This window comes from Eretmochelys imbricata, chromosome 14 (assembly GCF_965152235.1).
Source record: "Eretmochelys imbricata isolate rEreImb1 chromosome 14, rEreImb1.hap1, whole genome shotgun sequence".
Lineage (NCBI taxonomy): Eukaryota > Metazoa > Chordata > Testudines > Cheloniidae > Eretmochelys > Eretmochelys imbricata.
In genome coordinates, this window is record NC_135585.1 from 16,276,261 (window position 1) to 16,299,971 (window position 23,711).

General features: G+C 49.6%; 1 protein-coding gene across 1 annotated transcript in view; it reads right to left on the reverse strand.

The window, feature by feature from the left end:
• Positions 1 to 23,711, reverse strand: part of RNF157 (ring finger protein 157) — a 75,619-nt gene that overhangs the window by 35,292 nt on the left and 16,616 nt on the right. The window contains exon 3 of the mRNA XM_077833727.1: positions 726 to 814. Within this exon, the coding sequence (XP_077689853.1) occupies positions 726 to 814 (89 nt within the window). The remainder of the gene's footprint in view (positions 1 to 725; positions 815 to 23,711) is intronic.

Consider the following 23,711-nt stretch of genomic DNA (forward strand, 5'->3'; position numbering starts at 1 on the left):
TAGAGAGTGGCTGGTCTTCGGCCTCGCCTCTGCACTGCTGGTACTGGCTTTACTAGGTCACTTCTCCCAGCCAGGCCTGAACTCTGCAAGGCTGCATTTCATTTGGCTCCGATGGCTTGTTCCGAACCCGGCCGTGGGAGAGGGATTAGCTCGGTCTGGCTCCTGCTGTCACCTCTAATGACCCCGCAGATCAGCTCGGAAGGTGAAAATCCAAGAGACGAGCCATCTGTCCAATAACAGGAGTGGGGGTGGGACTTCTCTGCGGGACGCCGCCTCGTGGCAGCACCATTCATCGTCAGTGGCTTCACTAAGATTGTGCTTAGTCCTCTTGATATGCCGGGTGGCTCTCAGCACACCATGCCAGAGGGGAGCTGACTCCTCCACTCCAGCATCTACTCATGAGCTTCCCCTCACCAATCAGGTGTAGACGGGATTCTGGTCACCCCTTATTCCTTCCATTCAGGGCCCAGTCCCGCTAGATCCCTTCCTCGCAATCCCAAATCCCCTCCCAGCCAGCCCAGCGCCGTGCACCTTGCTTTAACCCAGACACATGCATAGGTGCAGAGCTTCCTCTGGAGGTGGTTCGGGACATTGCCTCACGGGTGGATTTGTCACTGCTCAGCTGATGCTGGCACCTAACTGGCTAAGCCGTTGGGATGCTGCAAGCTGGAGCAGGGTTCCTGGCCAGACCATGCAAACTCCCACCTCTGCAAACAGGGACTTACTTGACTAGGCGCAGAGTGTCCTTGCGGATGTTGATTAAACTCCTGAGTGTCTTCACCGGCTCCTGGGGGGGTGGGGCGGCGTAAGGAAACTAGGGTGAAAAGAGAGAAGATTGAACCGGCTGATTTTCGTAGCACCAGGGTCCCAGGTATCACCTAAGTCGAAATCGGTCGGCCTGCAGCAGAATACCATCCCCTGGCCAGGAGCAAGCGCTCGTGCCACGTCAGAGGCCACAGACCTCATCTCTGCCACAGGACACAGCCCCTTTCCCAGTATGGCCAACCCCAGCTTCAACAATCAGCCTCGACCCCGTCCCCCCGCAAGTCATGGGGTCGGTTTAGACGCCATGAGATTTTTACAACAACAGTAACACGTGCTGGGGCTTTCTGTTTGCTTTTTGGCTGTTGAGGCTTCCAGAGTCACGCGTTCCAGTTTTTGCCCGAGCCACAAGGCCCAGGCACCTGCTTCGTCACTTTTAGCCGGAAGCCGAGATTCGCAGCAATCCGCTGGCTCCCGGGGACGGGGCTGTAAGAACAGCAGCACAGAGCACAAGGCCGCTGACGACATCGCCAGCCCCGGCGGCACTCCTCCACGCAGGCCAGATCGTACCACAGAGAGCTATGTAGCCGCGGATGAATGGGACCCAGGACAACCCCCGCCCTGACCCCAAGCAAAGCAGTGACCCGGTACTACCCCGAAACGTCCCCCCATCGTGTTAAGTGGGAATACAACCCCCAGACTCCTCCCACCCTGTGCCAAGCAGGGATCCAATACTAGCCCCATGCCACGCAGCCTGTGCAAAGTGGGGACCCAATCAATTGCCATGGCTCCACTGATGTGAAGGGAACTAGACTGAGTTGCCCCAGCTGAGGATCTGGCCCAGTGAGTCTGATCCTGCCTGGTGCGGAGCACCCTCAATTCCTCCTGACTTCCACGAGGACGGCAGGGGATAAGCGCCTTGCAGGATCGGGGCCCTGGCTCAGTCACTCTCCCCCAGGGCTGCTTTTCAGAGACACGCAGGTTTCAAGGTAAGCACGATGCCCAGTCCAGGGACTGAGGTTCCCTGCCGGGAAGAGCAGAGCAGGCTAGAAGCCGAAGCCTGCGCCGGTACCGTGATGGGCTGTTGCTCAGGAAGAGACGGTGCACGGGGTTATCCCCCGCTGCATAGCAATGCCAACAGAGGAGCCTAGCAATGTCTCGTTTGGGCCTAGGTCACAGCCGGGTTTCCAGTCTAGCGCACAGAAAAGATCCCATTTGTGCCCGCAGTGAAGCACAGGGCATGCCCTGGACTCACGCCACTGCATGGGGAGGGCATCCTTACGCTGGTGGTTTCAGCAGCTGCTTCTCTGCTGCCCTAGTCTCTTATGAAAGAGACTGGAGCTTCCCGGCCTGATCCTGACCACTGCCCTGAGTTCCCACTGAGCAGTGCAGTTTCCCACCACCCTGACACAGGGCTGGCCCAGGACTTTCACCCAAAACATCCTCAGAGTTGGCCCGATACCAAGGGTGCAAACAACTGAGCTCCTGAGGCCCTTTTAGGAAGCACCCACGGAGATGGAAAATTTGGGTGCACGAGTCCCCAGCATCCACACCTAGGGCCTCCCCTGGAGAGGCGCTGAGCATCTGGAACTCTTGCGGAAGCCCTGGGGCCAGCTGCTCTGAGGACAAAGTCCTGGGCACGGATCCCAGCAGGATCCAGCCTGCATCAGGTCATCCTCCGAGCGTCTGCCGCAGAGTGGACAAGGCTGCTCGTTTCCTGTGGCTGGACGGGGGGTGGTCAGGTCCCCGCGGGGCCAGACCTCTCCAAAATGCCTGCAGCAGCAGCAGCCCGTCGTGCGCTCGCCTGGTGCGGCACCTGGATCTGCACGGCGTCGGCACCAAGTTGGCTTTGGGGTGGCTCTGGTAAAGGATTTTGATTGAAGCTACCAAATTCCTTGCAATGCACGTGCACGTTCCTCTTTCACACCAGCCCAGCCAGACCGGTAGGAGGGATGGCCTTTCCTCCAGGCAGCCTGCCTGGCCTGGGAGAACAGAACCCTGACCATCTGCAAGGCCCAGGAGAGTAGAGGGGGAGCGAGACCTCCATCACCACTCAACCTGCCCTTACATGTTCTCACCAACTGGGGGCTTCAAGGCTGCATTGCAACATCATCTGGCGGCTAGGAGTCAGTGGGTTACTCCACATTGACATGGCTGTAGCAGATGAGAATCTAGCCAGAGTTCTCTCTCCTGACAGTGATATTAAGGGCTGACAATCCCATGCTACTGCACCTGTGGGCATCCAATAATGGCCTGTTTGTCTTTGGACCGATTGGGAAATTTCTCCCGGCCAGCAGGGTGACTGGAGCTCTCTGCTTAGAGTTATTGCTGAGGGGACGCTGCGGCTCTATTTGGACACTTACAGCATTCCAGAAAAATCCCCCTTTGGCTTGAAATTTCTCAGGCTTGTTCTCTGCCCAATGTTGTGAAGGCCAAGACTATAACAGGGTTTAAAAAAAAAAAAAAAAAAAAAGAATTAGATAAGTTCATGGAGGATAGGCCCATCAATGGCTATTAGCCAGGATGGGCAGGGATGGTGTCCCTAGTCTCTGTTTGTCAGGAGCTGGGAATGTGCAACAGGGGATGGATCACTTGATGATTACCTGCTCTGTCCATTCCCTCTGGGGCGCCTGGCATTGGCCACTGTTGGAAGACAGGATACTGGGCTAGATGGACCTTTGGCCTGGCCCAGTATGGCCGTTTGTATGGGAATAGAGTGCCTGGTAGGATTCCAGTCAGGAACCTGAACTATCTGGTGGGAAGGATTCAAGTGCTGTCCAGGCTTTGACAAACATTTCCAATGTGGTCGGAGGACTCTAAAAGGGGCCCGTGGGTGTCGCTGGCCTCGGGGAGGGATACTTGCTTTGCTGTGTTTGGGCTGAGGAGTAAAAAAGTCAGACAGGCTTTACTCCAGTGTGCTGGGCATGCACGGTGGGGAGCTGTCTGGGTGGACTTAGTGCTGTCATTATTCCTTGCTATTAACATAGATTAGAATTTCAAGGAATCCAAGGGAGTGAGGCACCCAAATCCCATTGGCTACAGCCTTTGAAAATCCCAGCCACAGGGTCTGGTCCAAAGCAGTTCAAGGAACCCACCACTCCCAGTGAAATTAATCTGCTCCCCAGAGAGAGCACAATCAGTGGGAACAAGGGGTGCTCAGCACCCTGCCGGGCTGGGACACAAGCCAGAGGTACCAGTGGGGCCAGATTCAAAGGCCACAGAAGTCAAGGGGAGGCTGGGCTTTGGATCAGGCCCGCAGTGCTTTACAGCTTGGAACTACACCCAGAGAATGAAATGACGTCTCCATCCCAAGGCGGCTGTCACCCAAAGTTACCCAGAAATATGCACACTGCGCCAGACTCTGATCTCAGTTACCCTAGTGTAAATCCAGAGTAAGGGCTAAATCTTGGCCCCCGTGAGTACACCAGCAGTTCTGCCTCTGATTCCACCTGGATCAGGACTTGGCCCTAACGCCACTGACTTCAGAACTGCAGCTCCGAACTGACATCCCGGGAACCAGCCATTGCCACACGGCATACACCTACAAGGGCTGGGATGGAACAGTCAGAACGACCCAACAATCCATCCTGCCCCTAACATCTCCCACTCCTCGGCAACGTGTTAATGGAGGACCGCAATCCCTCCAAACAGCAGCCCTGGAGTGCTTCCCATGCACGGCGCAGCTGGTTATGGCTGCCGTGGAAACCGTGACATTGAGATTTTACATGCAAACCAGTCGGGTGGTTGGGTTGTAAGGTTCCAGGAAGGTGGGCTGGTTTCTGCCTTTGATTTCCTGCTCCTTTGGATGGGAAGATAAAGCACCTTGGAGATCCTGGTTCCCCTCCGCTCTCTTCCCCGCCAGCCCTGTGCCAGAGTCTAATGTGTCCCGCATGCTAATGGTGCGTATTTTTAGACTGCTGATGCTGCAGAACACCCTCTCCGATGAGGATCCGGGGGACAGAGCTCAGTCTCTGCCTGGCTGCTATGGAATGAATATAAATTTGCCCATTTAACCAGCTGCACCCCCGGGATAGATGGGGAGAAATGGTATCTTGGGAGCCACACTGAAAGGTGGTAACGAAGTACTCTCCCTTCTTGGGAGGGCACCTGACTCAGGACGGGCAGGGGCTGCAGCATCCTGGAGTCACCCAGAACCAATGCCTGGGGGATGGTGACCTTGAGCGCACAAGCTGAGCACTCAGGCTGGCTGCCGTTTAGAGAGACGACAGTGGGGCAGGGCAGCGCCTTTAGGTCTGAGATCACCAGGGAGCTGCCACTGGGATGAAATGATGCCAGATGCTGACGGGCTCAGAGATGCTAGAGTCTCGACAGCCAATTGCATTGCTCCTGGGACAGCTCTGCCGTTCACTCCCCTGCAAGGTCTGCTCCTCCTCACCCCACTTGGGGCACATGCAAGCCATGAAAGGTGCAAGGATTACACTAGGCCATTGTCTGGCCCCTCTGCAGGACTTGCTGGATGCAGAGTGGGGCACATGCTTCACCATCCTCAGGGTGGCCACCCACCCCTGCGCAGACCAGCTGCTCTGGAGAAGACTCTCTTACAGCACAATCCTCCCACAGCTTCTCCTACCCAGGCCAGCAAAGAAGTGTAATCGGAAAACAGATCAAGGGGGCAAAGCAATGTAAGCTGCACTAACCTGGCACGCAGTGAGGGCACACTAGGGGTGTAATTTACACTCATTTAGTATCCTGTGGGGGAGCAAAGCCAGGCTTTGCCCATAGCAAGGGCAGCTGCCCGTTAGCAGACCCTCCATGCATGGGCGAGCCATGCAGCTGTGACATTCCAATCTCATTTCCTGGGTGCTAACACAGCTGGCATTCGCTCTTTTTGGGTTTCCAAATTATTCTTTTCTCTCCAGCGAAGACAGATCTATGGCTGCAGACTCAGATATGCATCAAAACGCTGTAGACAAAGGCTGGCAGGAGCCACAAACAGAACAGTTTGACTCAGGGATGCTCTTGGTGGTTTTGAACGCACCACGGACAGTTGTTCTGGGTTTATGTAAATTCATGGGTAAAAAAAAAGAAATCTTTGAAAAAAATGGGGCCCATTCTGATCACACCTGCTGATGTAAATCAGGAGTAACTCCATTGTGAAACTGGGGTAAGGGAGAGCCGAATCAGCCCCCAGACAGTTCAGAGATTTGCACTATTAGTTGATCTCTCTCTCTGTCTCTCTCACACACACTTTCTCCTTTGTTCTAGAAGACAGACAATGCCGGCTCACATACTGCAAGTGGCTTTTACAATGCTTTGGTTGTTCTGACTGTGAGTCTGTTCAAAAGGAAACGGGAGACTGCACACCACATTCACCTTGCAGCTTCCATCAGCGACTGCACCACTAAGCAGGAGACAGGTACCTGCCGCAGACACGCACGGCTGGGCCTGATGCTCCCTGCGCCACAATAGAAGTGCTATATCCAGGGTACATGCGTGTTTGGGAAACCACAAGGCGTGAACACACATGGAGACAGTTGCCTTTCTTCTTTTTCGCTACTCTATTGTGGCAGAGCTCAGAGCCCCCACAAGGGAGGCGTGCTCCATAGTGCAGGGTATTGCACACACCAGAGAGAGTCCCCGCCCCAGAGAGCTTACAGTTGGATTAGTTTAATTCTTCTCAAGAATCACTTACTGCCAGTTCCAAACAGCGAGTGCCAGACTGCGAACTCCAGGGAGACTTTTCCGAGCGCAAATTTGGCACCCAACTCTCAATGCAAGTCAGTGGGAATCGGGCAAAACTCCCAGAGAGCTGTGGGATCCCAAGCCCGAGAGCTGGGAAAGATTTTCCTCTGCACAGACTCACTACCACCCCGGGAGCATTTAAAGTTATGAATGGAATCAGCAGGGCATGATCTTCAAACACCAACCCAGAGTAACGCTCCCCGGCACGAGAGAGCACAAGGTGCACAGACACTGTGCAAACAGCCTCCTTATTTGAAATGGTTTGGCGCCACCGAGTGGTGAAATTACATTATTACCTTAAGCCAGCCGCACAACAGCGGCAATCGGGCACGACACCTTTTATAACCGGGACAGGTAACTGGACAGATCCAGCTATGCTGGAAGGAGGCGTAACTCCAGCTGAAGTCAGTGGCGTTCCACCTTCTTCCACTCGGTTTAACTGACTAAAGGGCTCTGACCCTCTACAGCGAGTCCAAGAGGACAGAAGATTTCTGGTGCAGAATTTGACTGACTGAAGCCACGAAGCTCTAACAGGGCGGCCTTAGAAGGGAGATTACACCTGTCTGGCAAACCTTGTTGGTATAGCAGGCTGCTGTTCCACATCAATGAGGAGTCAGGCTTGGCCGAAAACTTGATTCTTGCTTCATTTAACGGGACACTTTCAAGTCTAGGAGATGGCAAATCAGAAACAAAACAAACCCTCTCCCCCAACAAAAATTCTTTTCTGTTCAAAACCATTCCCTTCTAACCAAGGATCCATCATGCCCTGGAATTCTCCAGGGCTGTAATCCAATGAAAGGGGAGTGTCTAAATGGAGGTCTCAGGTCTGGCTATGCTCCTTTCACCTCCTGGGTGGAGAGGTTCCAAATTTGGTCATGAAATCATAGAAATATAGGGCTGGGATGGACCTTCGGAAGTCACCCCCTGTGCTAAACCTAGACCATCCCTGTCAGGGGTTTGTCCAACCTGTTCCTAAAAGCCTCCAATGAGGGGGATTCCACAGCCTCTCTTGGAAGCCTATTCCAGAGCTTAACTTCCCTTAGGGTTAGATTGTTTTTCCTAATATCTAACCTAGACCTCCCTTGCCGCAGATTAAGCCCATGACTCCTTGTCCTATCTTCAGCAGACATGGAGAACAACTGATTCCTGTCCTCTTCATAACAGCCCTTAACATACTTGAAGATTGTTATCAAAGTCCCCACTCGCTCTTCTCAAGATTAACCATGCCCCATTTTTTTAACTTTTCCTCAGAGGTCAGGTTTTCTAACTCTTTTATCATTTCTGTTACTCTCCTCTGGATTCTCACCAATTTGTCCACATCTGTCCTAAAGCGTGGTGCCCAGAACTGGTCACAGTTCTCCAGTTGCGGCCTCACCAGTGCCCAGTACAGCAGAACAATTGCAACGCTCCAGTTAATACACCCTAGGATACTATTAGTCCTTTCGTGCAACTGCATCGCATTGTTCACTCATATTCAGTGTGATCCACTATAACCCCTAGATCCTTCTCAGCAGTACTACCATCTAGCCACTCACTTCCCATTTTGTAGTTGTGCATTTGATTTCTCCTTCCTACACACACACACACACACACACCTTTGCACTTATCTTTATTGAATTTCATCTTGTTGAATTCAGATCACTTCTCCAACTTGGCAAGGTCGTTTTGAATTTTAATCCTTTCCTCCAAAGTGCTTGCACCCCCTTGCAGCTTGGTATCATCTGCAAATGTTATAAGCATACTCTCCACTCCATTATCCAAGTCACTGATGAAGATACTGAATAATAGCAGACAAAGGACTGACCCCTGCGGGACCCCACTAGATACACCCACCCAGTTTGACAGTGAACTATTGATAACTACTCTTTGAAATGTCTTTCAACCAGCTGTTCAGCTATCTTATAGTAATTTCATCTAGACCACACTTCCCTAGTTTGCTTATGAGAATAAGCATGTGGGATTGTGTCAAAAGCCTCACTAAAATTTAGATGTAGCACATCTACTGCTTCCTCCCTATCCATCAGGCCAGTTATTCTGTCAAAGAAGGAGATGTAGGTTGGTCTGGCATGCTGGCTATTCCTTAACCCTATTCTCCTCTAGCTCCTTACAAACTGATTATTTAATAATTTGTTCCAGAATCTTTCCAGGTATCAAAGTTAAGCCGACTGGTCTATAATTGCCCAGGTCTTTTGTTCTCCTTTTTCCCCTTAGAATCATGAAATCTATCATTTTGCGATCGCTTTCACCCACACTGCCTTGCACCTTTAGAGTCACTATCAATTCCTCCCTCTTGGTGAGAATCAAATCTAAAATGGCTTTGCTCCAATTACTTCCTCCACATTCTGAAATAATGGTTTCACTGGAAACCAGACATCATGCATCCCCATTTCATTCATGCTTTTCCCACCGCACGTGAAGAGCAACTTCCTGCTTCGAGTCTGATCCCGACATCAGTTTTATACTTTCCAATTCCACTGACTTCTGCAGAGCTACCCCAGGTAGATTTGTGCGGAGAATCAACCCATCTAGATAGCGCTTAATTTGTGACGAAAGAGGTGCTGGGACTCAAGCAATTAGGTACCAGGGCTGAAGCAATTTTGTTTACTTTCGTAACTGATGTGCCAAGTCCTGGCATAAATTAAGCACTGCATCTAGGCTAAACTAGCTTTCATCTTCGATTAAACCTGCACCGATGAACAATAGCCAGAGAGGCAACATGAGAGAGAGCACAGCGCGTGCATCTCCTCTAACATGCTACAGCGACTCCAGAACAAGATGGCTTACACAGAAAACTGAAGGCGCAGTACACAAGAGTAAATACTACAGTTTCACAGCTTGCATAACTCCACAGTCTCAATGCCATCTGGGACTGCTTCTGGCCACACTTACAAAAGAATGTCACTGATCTCCACGGAGTTTCTCCTGATTGTCACCACTGTAACAAAGCAGAATCCAGTCCTTTATTCTATTGCATTCAATCAGCTCTGTGCTAATGCAGCTATGTCTAGAGGCTGGGGTGATTGTTAGTATTAGAGAACACTTTTCTGTTAGGACGGGAAATGATTTGCCTCTGTAAGCTTGTTCCATTTTGCTGATCATAAGGAAGTGGAGACTTCAGATCTCGTCTGAGGTGATAAAGTGTCAGAACTCAGGCACTCATTAGCGCAGGCAGCCTGTGAGCCAATGGGACTGCACGGCCCCCAGCCAGTGACAATGTCCGTAAATCTTTTTTTTTTTTTTGGAATCTCAGACATCTTCACATTCCACCACCTGCACCCTCCCCACACACACAGCCTTAAGGAGGAAAAAGGTTGCTGAGTCATTAACTTCAAGGTAATAAGCTTTTTAATGAGTCATGAGAACTAAATGGAAACCCTGCAGCATTGCTAATTTCATCTGGAACAAAACGGTAGAGAAGAGAGAAATCTGTGCCGCATGATTGCTGCCCCTGACTTCCCGGCTATTAATATAAACGTCTCTGGGCACCCTGGATGGAAGAGTGCTCTGCGGTTAATTCAATAGCGCTGTTGGACAGCTGTTCAATTCTCTCATGGCTCGGCTTCAAGGAAACCCTGAGAGCTGCGGTGAAGCCAGGCTACACCTGAAGCACCCTATGCGATCTCTCAAAGCAGCAGTGGGTGTCTAACTCAACGGAAACCCCTTTCAACCCATGCTAGAAGCAGCACTGGTTAGAGTGGTTAAAGCACAGGTCCGGGAATCAAGAGATTAGCTGCATCTAGACTAGAGAAGTGAACCACTGGGAAGTGAGCCAGTGGGACAGGACGGGTGCAGGTCAGCCCAGTATGGCTGAACTGGGCATGCTATTTCAAATGCAGTTTGTACTCTGCATCTCAACTAATGCTCTACAGCCACGCAGACCTGTGAGTAGCTATCCCACAATGGCTAGCACGGCTCCCAACATTTTGATTTTGATGACACTTCGTTTTCTGACGGAAAACTGTTCTGCCCCAATTTTGGGGGCCAGCTCTAATAACGATCAAGTGTTTTTAAAAGGCCATGTGCAGTGTAAGTGAACAGCGCACTGACCTAGCTACTGTGACTGTTTAGCATCGGATAGAAGATGAACTAGACCTGGCTGGAAAGTAGTGGGGTTTCCTCCAGAAGATTTTGATAATTTTTCAATGTTTTCCCCAGAAAATCCTGGATTTTTCAGAGAAATCTCAAAACTAGAATATCGACATTTTCCAGAGAGCAGCCACTTGTCACACAGAAAAAGGGGTTCAGTTGAAAACCCAAGTTTCCATAAAAAAAAACAATTTCAAGGAAGATTTTTGACAAGCCCTTATCCGAACCACTTGACTGTGTTTCACAGGCCCTATACTGCTAACATTTAATGAAGGATCTCCTTTTGCTCAAGTGGAAAGGGCCTGTCCTTTGGGAGAGGGACTGCCGTTCTACCCCTTGCATCACTATGAAGTTCCAAGGGGTTATGAGATGCAGCAAAGGGCAACAGATAACACCTGAGTTACCATGGATTTGTTACACAAAGCAATTTCTTTTTTCAAACGAGAGAGCGGACCTTAGACTTGTTTTCCTTTTCGATTAAGAGCATTTCTCCCCGTGCTCACAAATCTATTGGGGCTCATGTCCTAACAGCAGGCAGCTCTGGTTATTTAACCAGTTTGGTTATGTGGTATCATAATTACTCAGCACATCGAAATAACAGAGCTGCGACTTTAGAGACAAACATCAACGTCTATAACACCCAAAAAGCCAACCCAGCACTAGACAAAGCTGTGTGAACTTTCAGAGTCTGGAAGAAGTTGACAGTTTTACTCTGAGGGCCCAGTAGCTAAATACAGCCTTCTCATAACAAGCATGTGGGTGATCAGGACAGGAAACAAGCGTGTGACTGGGGCTGTACACTGGGTTTCAACACCTTCATGAGCAGTCCTTGAGGAAACTCCTCTCTAGCCCAGGTTTAGGGTAGGCGCTTTAGCAAAATCTGCCCTGGTGCAATGTGATCATGGCCCACAGAGCAAATCCTCGAGTAACTCCAATTGCTTTGTGCGGGCTGCATTCCCTGCTTTGCACAATATGCCTTTCGTAACAACCGAGTCACCAACAGCTGAGAGAGCCGGTTACATTTCTAACGCCGTAAAGACAGCTTTCTAACCAAATAAGAGCTGCCACATCAGCCTGATAGAGTTACTCAAATGACACCAGGGCCTATTACCGGTAGAGTCAGGCACCAGCCCCAGAACGCAGCTCTGGGTCCAAACTCCTCCAACATACAGGTGTGTTTGGATCTGAGGAGCAGGTTAGCGGGTCTCTGGAGAGTCACCTTTCCTCCAGGGTGGTTGCTAATGCAGTTTCCCTGGCTGGTCTCAGCAGGGCCTTTGTCACACACAGTTTCTTTGCCGCTCAGACTCGTTAGTAATTAGCTTCATTGGCAGAGAAGCTTTTGACCGGGGTACTGTAGCCCCCGAAATCCACAGGAGCTTCCTGCAGGAGCAGTCGTGACATTTAAAGAACGGTTGAAACATCTTTATAGAAAATGAACCTGTTCTTCCGGGACGCTTGCTCACATGAGCACACCTATTCTGTGCATCTCTCCCAATCTATTTTACTGCTGAGGACGTTTAACATGGAAACCAGGGGGCCAATGTCAGTGTTTATCCACCCCCGTCCCCTTCCTACTGCGACCTTGTTCACTTCAGTGGGATTTGTGCATGCTCAGCGCCTCTCAGGACATGATACATGGAACATCTCCCTCAGCCGGACAGCAGAAAAACTGCCCCATGATGAATGATTCCAGGCCACTGGGCTGGTTTCAGCCCCTCGCCTCATTGATTTGAAACAGGCCCCATGGGCCTGGAGGATGGGGTCACAGTCAAACACAGAAACACACAGACGCTGTGTCGGTAATCATCAGAGATGGGCCCAACCAGGCTACAAAGTCTGGATCAATGTTCAGAGTCTGAAGCTCCCCCCACCAAATTCAGGGGGATTTGGAGCCAGAGATTTGGTTTTGACCCACTGTACAAAGAGGGGACTGAGAAAATTTGGATCAGGGTTTGGATTCCGGAAAAATCCACAGAGCTCGTGGGAGTTTGGAGAATCCCCAATCCCTACCTTTCTGAAAATGTATTAAGGAGGCTGTTGTGTATTCTGTAGCTGGAAGGAGACAGCCTACTGAAATCCAGTCCCCGATACAAGCCCAGTTGCATTTGAACAGTGCAAATCTAAGAAACCCTCCCAGAATCAGATCCAAAACAGGATAAGGTCTATGCTGCATACACAGTACTGACAAACTCACACACTGAAAAATCCTGAGATAGCTAAAATAAATCATGAGACTTTTTTAAAATAAAATTTGGGTCCTTTTTATTGCCATCTGGTTTCTGACCCATTAGAGCATACCCACTTCATTGTCACACCCTTCTCTAACAGCAGGAGGACCAGATACTTTTGTTTTTTTGTTTTTTTTAAATGAAAGCTGAAATTCTCACATAATCACCTGACTCCTGAAGCTGGACCTTTAAGAAAAGCACCAAATAGTTGGCAACACTGCAGACTGGACAAGCTTGGGAGTAACTATCCACCTTCTTCATGCAAGAGATCCAGAGAGAACTTGAAAAGGGCAGATAATGTAGCCATGGAAGTGGTCATCAGAGCTTCCATGTTCATTCTACACTGGGCCTTGGAGAGACACATTTAGGACAAGCAAAGTGACAGGGAAGGAGACAGAGCTTCTCACTTCCCTAACAAACGAGGCTTCCTGAGCTGGTGTCCATGTAACCCAGGAGTCCGGATCCATTCACACAGAGTCCAGGACTCCCCGCCTTGAAACTATGTAGATAAAGAGCCTGGAGAAGCTCTACAGAGCCATAAATTGCCAGTCTTCAGCCATACGGGGCCCTAGTAATGCTCCCAAGTACTGCTCTAAGCCCTGGGTAATCCCAGGGAGTGATTTTAAATCAAAGGTAAGACTGTCCCTGACTGAACCCAAAGAAGTCCTCACTGACACCCCCGATCCCATCCCTACCCCGCAGCTCCAGTCCTGCCACTGTATTATTACTGCCCTGTTCAGAAGACACGTCCCCTTACACCTCGTAATAGTCTTGTCCCATACAAACAGACAGGACAGTCCCTCTTGCAGCCTGGATGGCAGTCAGATCCTACGGAAGGAGGAAGAAAAGTCCACTTGTAGAGATGCACAGGGCCAGAAGCTGCTACAGCTCTGAAGTCAGTGGAGTTACTACTCCGACCTGCGCCCACGTAACAGCAGAGTCTGGCCAGTTGGACTTAAGTTTCAGCCCAGCACCTACTTCTGTGCTGACAGACTGTAACAGCATCTCTCCAGCCCTTTCTGCCCTCCCCCAAACGGCCTGTGTTTATCACACACTACAGTCTGTTGCATGGACAAAGCACTGGAAATCGGTATTGATCTCCCATCCCCGCAAGAAGCATTCGGGGGCCCGTTGCACAAAGTCACCATGGGGATGTGGAAAAGCAGAAGGGAAGGGCTAAATTCACCCCTAGCAGGAAAGGCCAGGTCTTTGATATCGCATACAAGCGGCCACAGCCCTGCAAGGACACAGGTGGGGACACTATGGCTATGGACTTCTAGCATCCATGGATACCAGTGGGAACGGAGGGCACTCAGCATCTTGTGGGGTCAGGCCCTACAACCCTATCTAGGCTAGGCCGTGGCTTGTCAAATGGTTTAGAGGACAGTCTGGCTTGGTCTAAGCTGGCCAAGCATGCCATGGGAGTACGAACAGTGCTTCAAGGACAGTAGGTTTAAAATCCATTCAGCTAGCGTACAGTTTCATGGCCTGCACACACCACTTGAGAGACTTCTCAGCTGATAACTGCCCTCCACCTCACTGGTAGCAAGTCTCCTTAATAACAAGAAACAGCATCTTTTGATCACCTGGCCAGAAACGTACCTAACTTGCCCTGTTAGAGGAAGACAACCACAAGTAGCCCAGCGAGCCACCAAAAGGCAAATTCTGTAGTAGCCCAAGTGTAACAGGCTGGCAGACTGTCTGTCAACACAGCACAGCTGTGCATGGGCTGGCCTCCCCCAGCTAACGCTAGGTAATGACAGCAGAGAAGACCCAGCAGTGCAGGCTGGAGAGAGGAGACATTTCATACCCAGAGCCTGTGCTGGGCTGGTACTGCCCACGCTTTGCTGTCTTCACTGCTAGCCGGATTCAAGCTCGCTCGGTCAGACCAGCGCTTGCCCAGCTTTTGCTATGTAGCCAGACCCTAATGCTCACGAGTCACGCTATTTAGCTTAACAAAGAGCAGGTTAAGGGGTGACTTGAGTACAGTCCATAACACCTACATAGGAAACAAATATTTAATAATGAGCTCTTCAATCCAGCAGAGAAGGGTCTAACGTGAGTTGACACAAAGCAAGTTCAGACAGGAAATGAGGCATAAATGTTTTTGTTTTTAACAGTCAGAGTAATTAACCATTGGAACAATTTCCCAAGGGTGGGGGTGGATTCTCCATCACTGACCATTTTTAAATCAAGACTGGATATTTTGCTAAAAGACACGCTCCAGGAATTTGGGGGAAGTTCTCTGGCCTGTGCTATACAGGTCAGCCTAGATGATCTCCTTGGTCCCTTCTGGCCTATGACTCTGCTTAGGGATTCAGTGCTCCTCTCCAGAGCCTGATGTTGGTGCAGAGGGCCCAGCAAAGAATTACTGCTATCTAGCCGGTGACCTGGAATGCCTGCATAACTGTAGCGTCCCAGAGTCTCCAAGTCATGCATGGGTTTTATTCTCACACCATCCTCTGCAAGAAGGATGTATTAGTCCCATTTTACAGATGAAGAACTGGGGCACCAGGTGGATGAACTGACTTCCTGAAAGTTCTGCAGGGAGTCTGTGGCAGAGCCAGGGATCAAACGCAGTCCAGGCCCTATCCAACCTCTTCCTTGCTGAATCATTCACTGGTGAACCTTGTTAACCGCAGCCAGGCCGTGAGAGGGTTAGACTCTCTCTCTAGGTAGTAGCTAAGGTTTGAGACAGAGAGGCCATGAATGAAAAAGTCCTATGATCAGCTAAGCTTGCAAGGAAAGCTTAGGCTGAGTTTTGTCTGGTGGTGTTAGAGGAGTTACCAAAAAAGTCAAACCCCTAGAAATGGGGGAGAATTGGACCATATGCAGAGTGGGCATATTCTGTTCAGAGGAGAGTGCTTACTCCAAGACGATCTGATCTGCAGGTAGAAGAGTGATCTGCGGGATTTCTTGCACTGGATTCAAAGTGGACAGCCATGAGGGAAGACCCAGCCAATATTAAAAATCCCTGGGAAGAACTGCTCGTATTGCCACGCAGAAGGCCAGGGCAGAGAGACAGGTGACAATTTGCCATGCCACGCACAGCTGTAAGGACAAAGCTTGGATGGTTAGCGCTGCGGATGGGACCCAGGCAAAGCCACTGAGAAGAGAAAGCCGACCATCTGAAACTCTCGGGCAGCGCCGAGGCAAACGCCTGCAACGAGCGAGGCGCTGACAAATGACACCAAGTGGGCTTTTTGGTAGGCGAGTGAGCAATTATCTGGCCCAAATTTCCTGCTGGCAAGAACAGTCTGATTAGCAAGGACATAAACAGAGGGCATGCGTGAACACAAACGGTAAAGCAATGCCTGGCGGACGACAGTCCCCCAGGATTTTCTTTAAGTCTTCAATGCAGAGAGAAAGCGAGAGCTGCATTCTCCAAGCGGGGAAGCACATTTCCAGCCTCTGTTTGCTTCCGTCTCTGGTCAAGGAGTCATCGCGCGCTGTTGGGTCAGTGCAGCCAGTCACAGTCCACGTCATAAAAAAGGAGGAAACGGGAACCAACGTCACGTACGGAACTGGAGCGAGAGAAAGCTGCCGTGATGTTTTCTAGCGCTGGCACGTTTCCACTGCAATTGAAGATGCGACTGCAGCATGTGTAGACACACCCAAGCTGGCACGAATCACAATGCCCGTGAGCTACGGGTACTATGGGATGTACAAGCCTTTGTGCATCGGCTCTACAAGGGACCCTGGGTGTGTATTTGAGTAGCTAGCCCGCGCTGCCACAGCTTCATTGCTGTCATTCAAGCCAACTCGATAGATCAGATGTGTCTACACGTGCCGCAGTCACACCTCTGATTGCAGTGTAGACATATCCTTGCATATCATAGGACCATGCAGAATAGAGAGAGCTATGATAAAGAGTTAAAGTCCCATCTCAAGAGAGCTGGACCTGAGCCGCAAAATTCAGCTCTGGGTGTGAAATCTCTGTGATTTCAGGGGTGTTCAGGTCAATCCATTGTAGGAGACAGGTGCCAGCAAAGTTCAGATCTGGATCGGGCTTCGGTTTGGGCCCCTCTCTGCAAGTCATACTGTTCTGTCCTACATATTGTGAGATGGAGTCGCCATTCTCCCAGCTGAAGGGCTAATGCTAAAGAGAACTGGACAGTGATTTGCCCAGCAATTGTGAATTTCAGAGGCGTTCTTCGGAACAGGAAGGATACTAGCACTTCGGAGTGGATGAAATGGGGAAGTTTTGTAGACAAGTTGCTTTGTGAGAGTGTTCACAGTTTCACACCCATAACAGCTGGACTTTTCATGAAATTTTACACCCTACATTTGCATGTCACACATTTGCATCTTTTCAGAGGGCTTTTTAAATTATTATTTTCAAAACCACTTCTGCTAACGAGAGCACAACTTCACTCAAAACTTTGCCTATTTTTATTTTATTTTTTGGTCCCAGAAATAGCCTCCCAGAACAGGAGACCGTCAAAGAAAAACCACACAAAACCTTCAATAAATGTTTTGCGTGTGCAAAAATAGACCAGTTTCTGATTTTGCAGTGAAACGCAGAGACACACACATTCTGACTGTTCTCAGTTTTACTGCAAAAATGTTGCACATCTCCATTAACAATATATTTCCTATTTTGCACACGTGATCTCTGGCACCTTAGATTCCCAGTTCAGTGCTTTCTTAGACTATGGTTAATCACAGTAAGACCAAGACCTCATCCACTGACCTCAACTTCCTTATCACCCTATTGGCTAATGACAAGACGAGCAAAGCACCATCTACATGGGGTCAGATTGACAAAGACCTTGGGGGTTTTCGCCTTCCTCTGCAGCCTGGGACATGGGTCACTTGCAGGTTTAAACTGAAGTAAATGATGGATTCTCTGTAACTTGAAGTCTTTAAATCAAGATTTAAGGACTTCAGTACCTCAGCCAGAGGTTATGGAGCTATTACAGGAATGAGTGGGTGACGTTCTGTGGCCTGCGATTTCAAGGAAGTCAGATTAGATCAGTGGTTCTCAACCTATTTACAAGTGTGGGCCGCACATACGTGCTCTGTGTGTTATGGGGGCCACATCCACACAATATATATACTGTCTGAGGGTGTCACATGGGCTGCAGCTGTGTGCTGATTGGGCCACAGGTTGAGAACCACTGGACTAGATGATCATGATGGTCCTTTCTGGCCTTAAAGTCTCAGCAGGCTGCCAACAAGGCGCCTCCTTCCCTATCCATCTCTCTCTCTGGCTCGTGGGCCAGGTTGAGCCCTGCTGTAACTCCACTGTATTCCACAGAGGGGCAATAAGGATGGCAGCAGAGAGCCCACTCAGCCTTTCACCTTTCCCCACCCAACCCCCTAGGCCAACATCAACCTTGGCAAGGCTGCTGGCTTCCATGGGTTCATCTGGTCGACAGCGTGGTGGCGGCTGGGTCTGCGTACATATCCATACCTGGCTTCCCACCACCAGTGTCTCCCCCTCCTGTGCCCTCCAGTAAAGTCTATAAGGCCACTGTCAAAGCAGATGCCTCCACGAGGTGCACAAGGTAGGCACTTGTTATGGCCCTGGGTATTTCTCCAAGAGCCCCACGTACATTCACATACCATTTAAAGAGCAACTATTGTCCCTCAGTTTCCTCCCTGACATTGGTTTGTCCCTACTAACATCCCACCTAGAGATTCTTCTGTGCCTTCTGTGCCTCCCTCTGTAGGCCAGAGTGACACTCACCTTTGGTTTACTCCCTCTATAAGGCACACAAGAAAACCCCCCAGCAACACTGCCCACGATGAATGTCTCCCAAGTCCAGCAGGCTCCCAACAGCGTCTGACATTTAACGCTCTGCTGAGTTCACCGGCAATGCGGCAAACTCCAGCTTCTGAGAGCCTTCGGAGAGGATCCCAGACACTTTGTGGCTGTTCTTTAAATAAATAAATCCAGACACACAGAACCAAAGGAAAGAAGGCGGGTGGGTGGGGGGGGAGCCAAAGCTTGTCTGGACTAATCTGCATCAAGTTGTCAGGCTTCTTTGTTAGCCTCCTTTCTGCTTCCATGTTAAGGGTGGACTATTTATCCTGTCAGTATTGGAAAGAGCTCATGAGCGCCCTACAGATACTGCTTAACACCTTGGCTTCTGCTGGCACAAACCTGAATCCTAAATCCAGTTTGCATAGGTCGGGATTTAGGTATCAGCCACACCCGCCACAGCGCTGCCAGGACACAGGTGGGGAGGTGATGTGTACGGATTTCTACTGTAAACCGGTCCAGGAAAGATATTTGTAAAGCCTTAAGGGGAAGACTGCAGGAATGTACCCCGTGCCCGGCTTTCTTGGGTAGCATGGAGCACGGCCAACGGCAAAATGGCAGGTTTGCTTAATGTTGGTCGACAATATCATTGGGCGCACACCATCGCAGTGAACCGAACAAGCACCAGTCCTCATGGTCATTGGACAGACTGCAGATTTCATGGACAAAGGAACTCTGCAATGCCGCCCTCATTCATTTCAGGCTCCAGTTCAATAACACCCTCTCTGTTTTTAAAACCATTCCTGGAACTTGCTCAGACCTAGCTGTCTAAGGAGTATCATTGCCCTAACCTCCACGGGCCTCCCAATCACTGACATCCCTGTGAAGTAGGGAAAAATTATTCACCCCATGGTGCAGATCGGGAACTAGGGCACCAGGCAGCTTAAATGACTTGCCCGAGGTCACACTGTAAGTTTGTGGCTGAGACACAGAATCAAACCCAGGTCTCCAAAACCCATCCAGGAGGCCTGCCTCTCACAAGTCTTGCTTCTCTCCCACCACCTAGTCTCACCATGCTCTGGGTCTGCCTACACCACAAAAGCCGTGCATGGGCTAGTCTACCTGTGCTAGCTTGAATCCAGCTAGCGCGAGTAACACGTGCAACGAAGACAGCTCAGCCCAACATAGACCTAGATATGTACTCGCCTTGCCGGTACTCGGCTTGCCAACCTATTCGGAAGCTCACGCTGCGATGGCCGAGTTGCTACTATTACCCAAGCTAGCTGGATTCAAGCTAGTTCAGACAGGCTAGACCCGGCACAGATTTTGCTGTGTAGACAGACTCTCCGTGCAGAAGCCTTCTTCTCTGAATTGCCTGCTACCAGGAAGTGCCTTCCTGTATCGTTCCATCATTTCAAAATCCCATCTCAAAGCATCTCTTTTTCCTCTGCTCCTGCTCAGAGGCTGTAACTATTCATTCAGGAGATCTTTGCAAAGAGTTTGGGGAGACAATATGCTGTATGCTGAGAAAGTCCTACAAAAGAACTCTCTGACCCTAAGAGTGGAAAGAACCAAATTCGCTGACCCAAACACCCCACACAACTCGCGGAAGTTCACCCCTAACGTCAAACTTTGTGACTAGCTTGTAGCTCCAGAATGGGCCACACCAGAACCCCAGCTCCAATCACGTGAACCTTGGAGAAACGCGGCTCTAAAGCACCGCTCTGCAGCTCAGGCCCATCATTAATTAAGAGCAAACAATGTCATTTCTTTAGTTGGAAATGCGACATTAATTCTTTCCAAGCTGTTTGTTTACCCTCTCAGATGCTGTAAAGGCTATCTGATGTCAGGGTCCCTGCTACGAGGAAGCATGCATGGTGGGCAGTTTATAGGCTTTTACTGGAATTAGGAGGCTTTCTTGCAATCACTGCTGGAGGGAAAAAAATACCCTGGGATTAAGGCTGAATTTTCATTCTTATGTTGGGGGGAGGGGTTTAGCTGTGGGACTCCCACTGATTTTAATAGACAGCTAAATCCTTGTGCAGCCCTTAACTCCCGTGATGCTGCATTGCACTGGTACCCCGACACCACAAAGTGATGTAGGGCAGCATCACGGGCTTTCCCTCCTCCGACTAGGTTCATTCAGCAAAAAGCAAGCAAAGTCTTTCCAATCCATAATTATTTTGTTAAGTGCTTATATGAAAATAGACAGTATTGTAAGCTTTCTGGGGCTAGGGCTGTCTCTTTGTTCCATGTTTGTACAGCACCTAGCACAGTGGGGTCCTGGGCCATGATTAGGGCACCTGGGCACTACGATAATACAAATAACAAATAATAGTAATAATTATTATTATAATAATAATACGGCACCCAATGCAAAGAACCCAAATAGCTGACAAACATTTGTAGCTCTAATTGTGAGAGCCATGTAGTCTTTAAATGCGTGTTTATCTTTATAAATGAAAAGCGTCAGTGCTCTTGAAGCAGAATAAAAACCAAGGAATTACTACCCAGCATTCACAAGCAAGCCAACCACAACAAACCAGTCCTGGCAGCCCACTATTCATGAGTTTCTCTTCCACTTACTGAATGTGCAAGCGATGGAACAAAGAAACAAACATCTCAAGGCTCAGGTGCACATTTCATTTCCGTGCATTCAAAACAGTAAGAAAGAAGAAACTTTGTGGCTTTATAAATTCTGAATATCATTGTAACGGAAAGCGTCTTAGCACAGCTTCTCCATTCACTCGCACAGAGCGTACTGTGCACACGGCACATTGCGGGACTCTTGTGAGCAGCAGGCAAACAGCCCTCCAGCAACTTGGCCATTATGAAGAATAATTTCTGGCATGGATGAATACTGCACACAGCTGTACATGATCCCCACCAAAATATGTGCTCTCCTTTTTACTAAAAAGATATATCTTGCCACCAGAAGCCACTCATCTGCAGAATTAACTAAAATCCACTAACGATTAAAAAATGTAATATTTTAAAGGGGAAGCTGAACTGGGACTCAGGAGATCTAGGTTCAATTCCCAGCCCTGCCACAGAGTCGAAGATCTTGGGAAAGTAACTCGATCTACCCTGTGTCTGAATTCCCTATCTATAAAATGGGGATGATGTTTCTTTCTCCCATGCTTTGTCTGTCTCAGCTGTATGCAGGATCAGACCTTTAGATTGCAAACTCTTCGAGGCAGGGACTATCTTCTCACATGCCCAGCAGCACAATGGGGCCCTGACCTCAGCTGCTATTGTAGTATGAGTAGTGATAATCTTTTACATCACTTTCAATGGCCTTAAATAGAATGAGGACAAATAATCAAATGAGAAGCTAACACTTTGGCAGTCTGATGCTAGGATAAAGGTCAGAATATAGCTGCCATTTCTGAGCATGGGGAGGCAGGGCCTTTCAAAGATGGTGAATGGTAAGTTCTATTTTTTTTCCTTAGTTAAACAATGGATAAACTTAACTGTTAGATCATAAAACTCATCAGGCAACATCATCAGATGGTCTGACTTTACCATGCAGGCAAACAGCAGCTGCATTCTCTCCACCGTGGCCTGCAGTAACAGTGCATTGATCATGCTAATAAGTCACCATTTAGGCCCCAGTTCAGCACACCATTTAAGCACGTGCTGCAGTCCACAAATATTCTGCCAGGCCCCAAAGCACATACTTGACTTTAAGCACTCCTGTGCTTGACATTAGGTATGTGCTTAAGAGTTCTTCTGGATCAGGGACAGAGGACTCAGCCCCTTGCAGAATCAAGCCCTAAGCTACCTGCCCCAGGAAGCCAACAGCAACGCTGGGAGCAGATCCCAAATCTCCTGCATACCAGGCTCCCACCCTCACACACAGCCATCCTCTCTCCCTTGCACACCCAGAGCGCAAGAGAGGGAAACCAGGTGTCCATTTCAGCCTAGCTTGCTTGGACAGGTTCTCCTGCATGCTGGGCCTGGCAGACCGCACAGCCTACCCGCAGGTGCAGAGGGGACCCCAGCAGGGGCAGGCTGAAATGCTGGTGTGACATGTAACGCTCATGCTCCAATGCTGGGGGGTGAGGGAAGGCAACTGCACTTCATGTGGACTAAGAGCTCCACGGGGGAAGATAACATGAGCCTCCAGGGAAATCTGACTGAGACCCATGGTCAGCCTAATGCAAGGTCCCTTCTTCTGTTTACCTCCACCCACAGGTGGCGAGTTACATGGGCCCGTGGTGCCCATGCTCCACCAATATGTAGGAACGTGGGTCCAGCTCCACCAATGTTTGGGCTTTCAAGGCTTTGGGGAGGCCCATGCTTCAGGGGCATGCGGGGTCCAGGGTGGGCTAGGGGGTTAGTGGGGGGAGCCTGGTGCTGGCAGCTAGTGACTGCTAGCCTCTGTCGCCACTCTCTGTACTACGGCGGCTACCCTGCTATTTATACTTGTGCTAACCCAAGGAGTGCTAGTGTGAATACATGTACACAAGCAGGGGAATCACATCCCCAGTGTGGTGTAGATGTAGCCTTAAGTCTACACCGGTTGAGTTAGACCCCCGCAGCGCAGGTGGGTGGGCTCAACATGAGGAACAATGACATATAATGAAAAATCTCAAGTTTAGGGCAGCTAGGAAAAGAACAGCTTCCACCTTCATCCTGAGCCGCCTGTTTCCGTTGCTGTGTTGTGGTATTTTGCCCTTCGAGCAAACATAGGCCAGGTGGCAAGAGTAAACCGCCAATGATTTGCCAGGCTGGGACGAGTCAGATGTGTGTGTATTGGCATGTAAATGAAGAGCAACATCAGGGACCACCATGGTCTAGCCGGGACCACCATGATCATCTAGAAAGTCTGGCTTCCTGTGTAACAGAGGCCTTAGGACTTCCCTGATGTGATTTCTGTTTGAACTACAGCAGATCTAGTTCATGGTGTCGAGGGCTCAGACCTCCTTAATAAAAATCCAGATTTTATCTGCAAGTCTCTGAGGGAAGTCACAAATAGACAGGAACTAACTTAAATGCAGTATTTCTGGAGGACACAAGCACATTTATAAATTTACCATGTAGTTATCTGATGTAAATCAGGAGTAAAGCCACCGAAGCCAAAGGAGTTACAGTGGGATAAGTAAAAATCAGAACCACGGACTTAGAAAAAAAGTCCCCCACCTTTTAGGGTTACAGAGACGGAAGGCTGCACGGATAGAATTTATGTGACATGCAGAAACTCATCACGTGTTAAAGGTGGG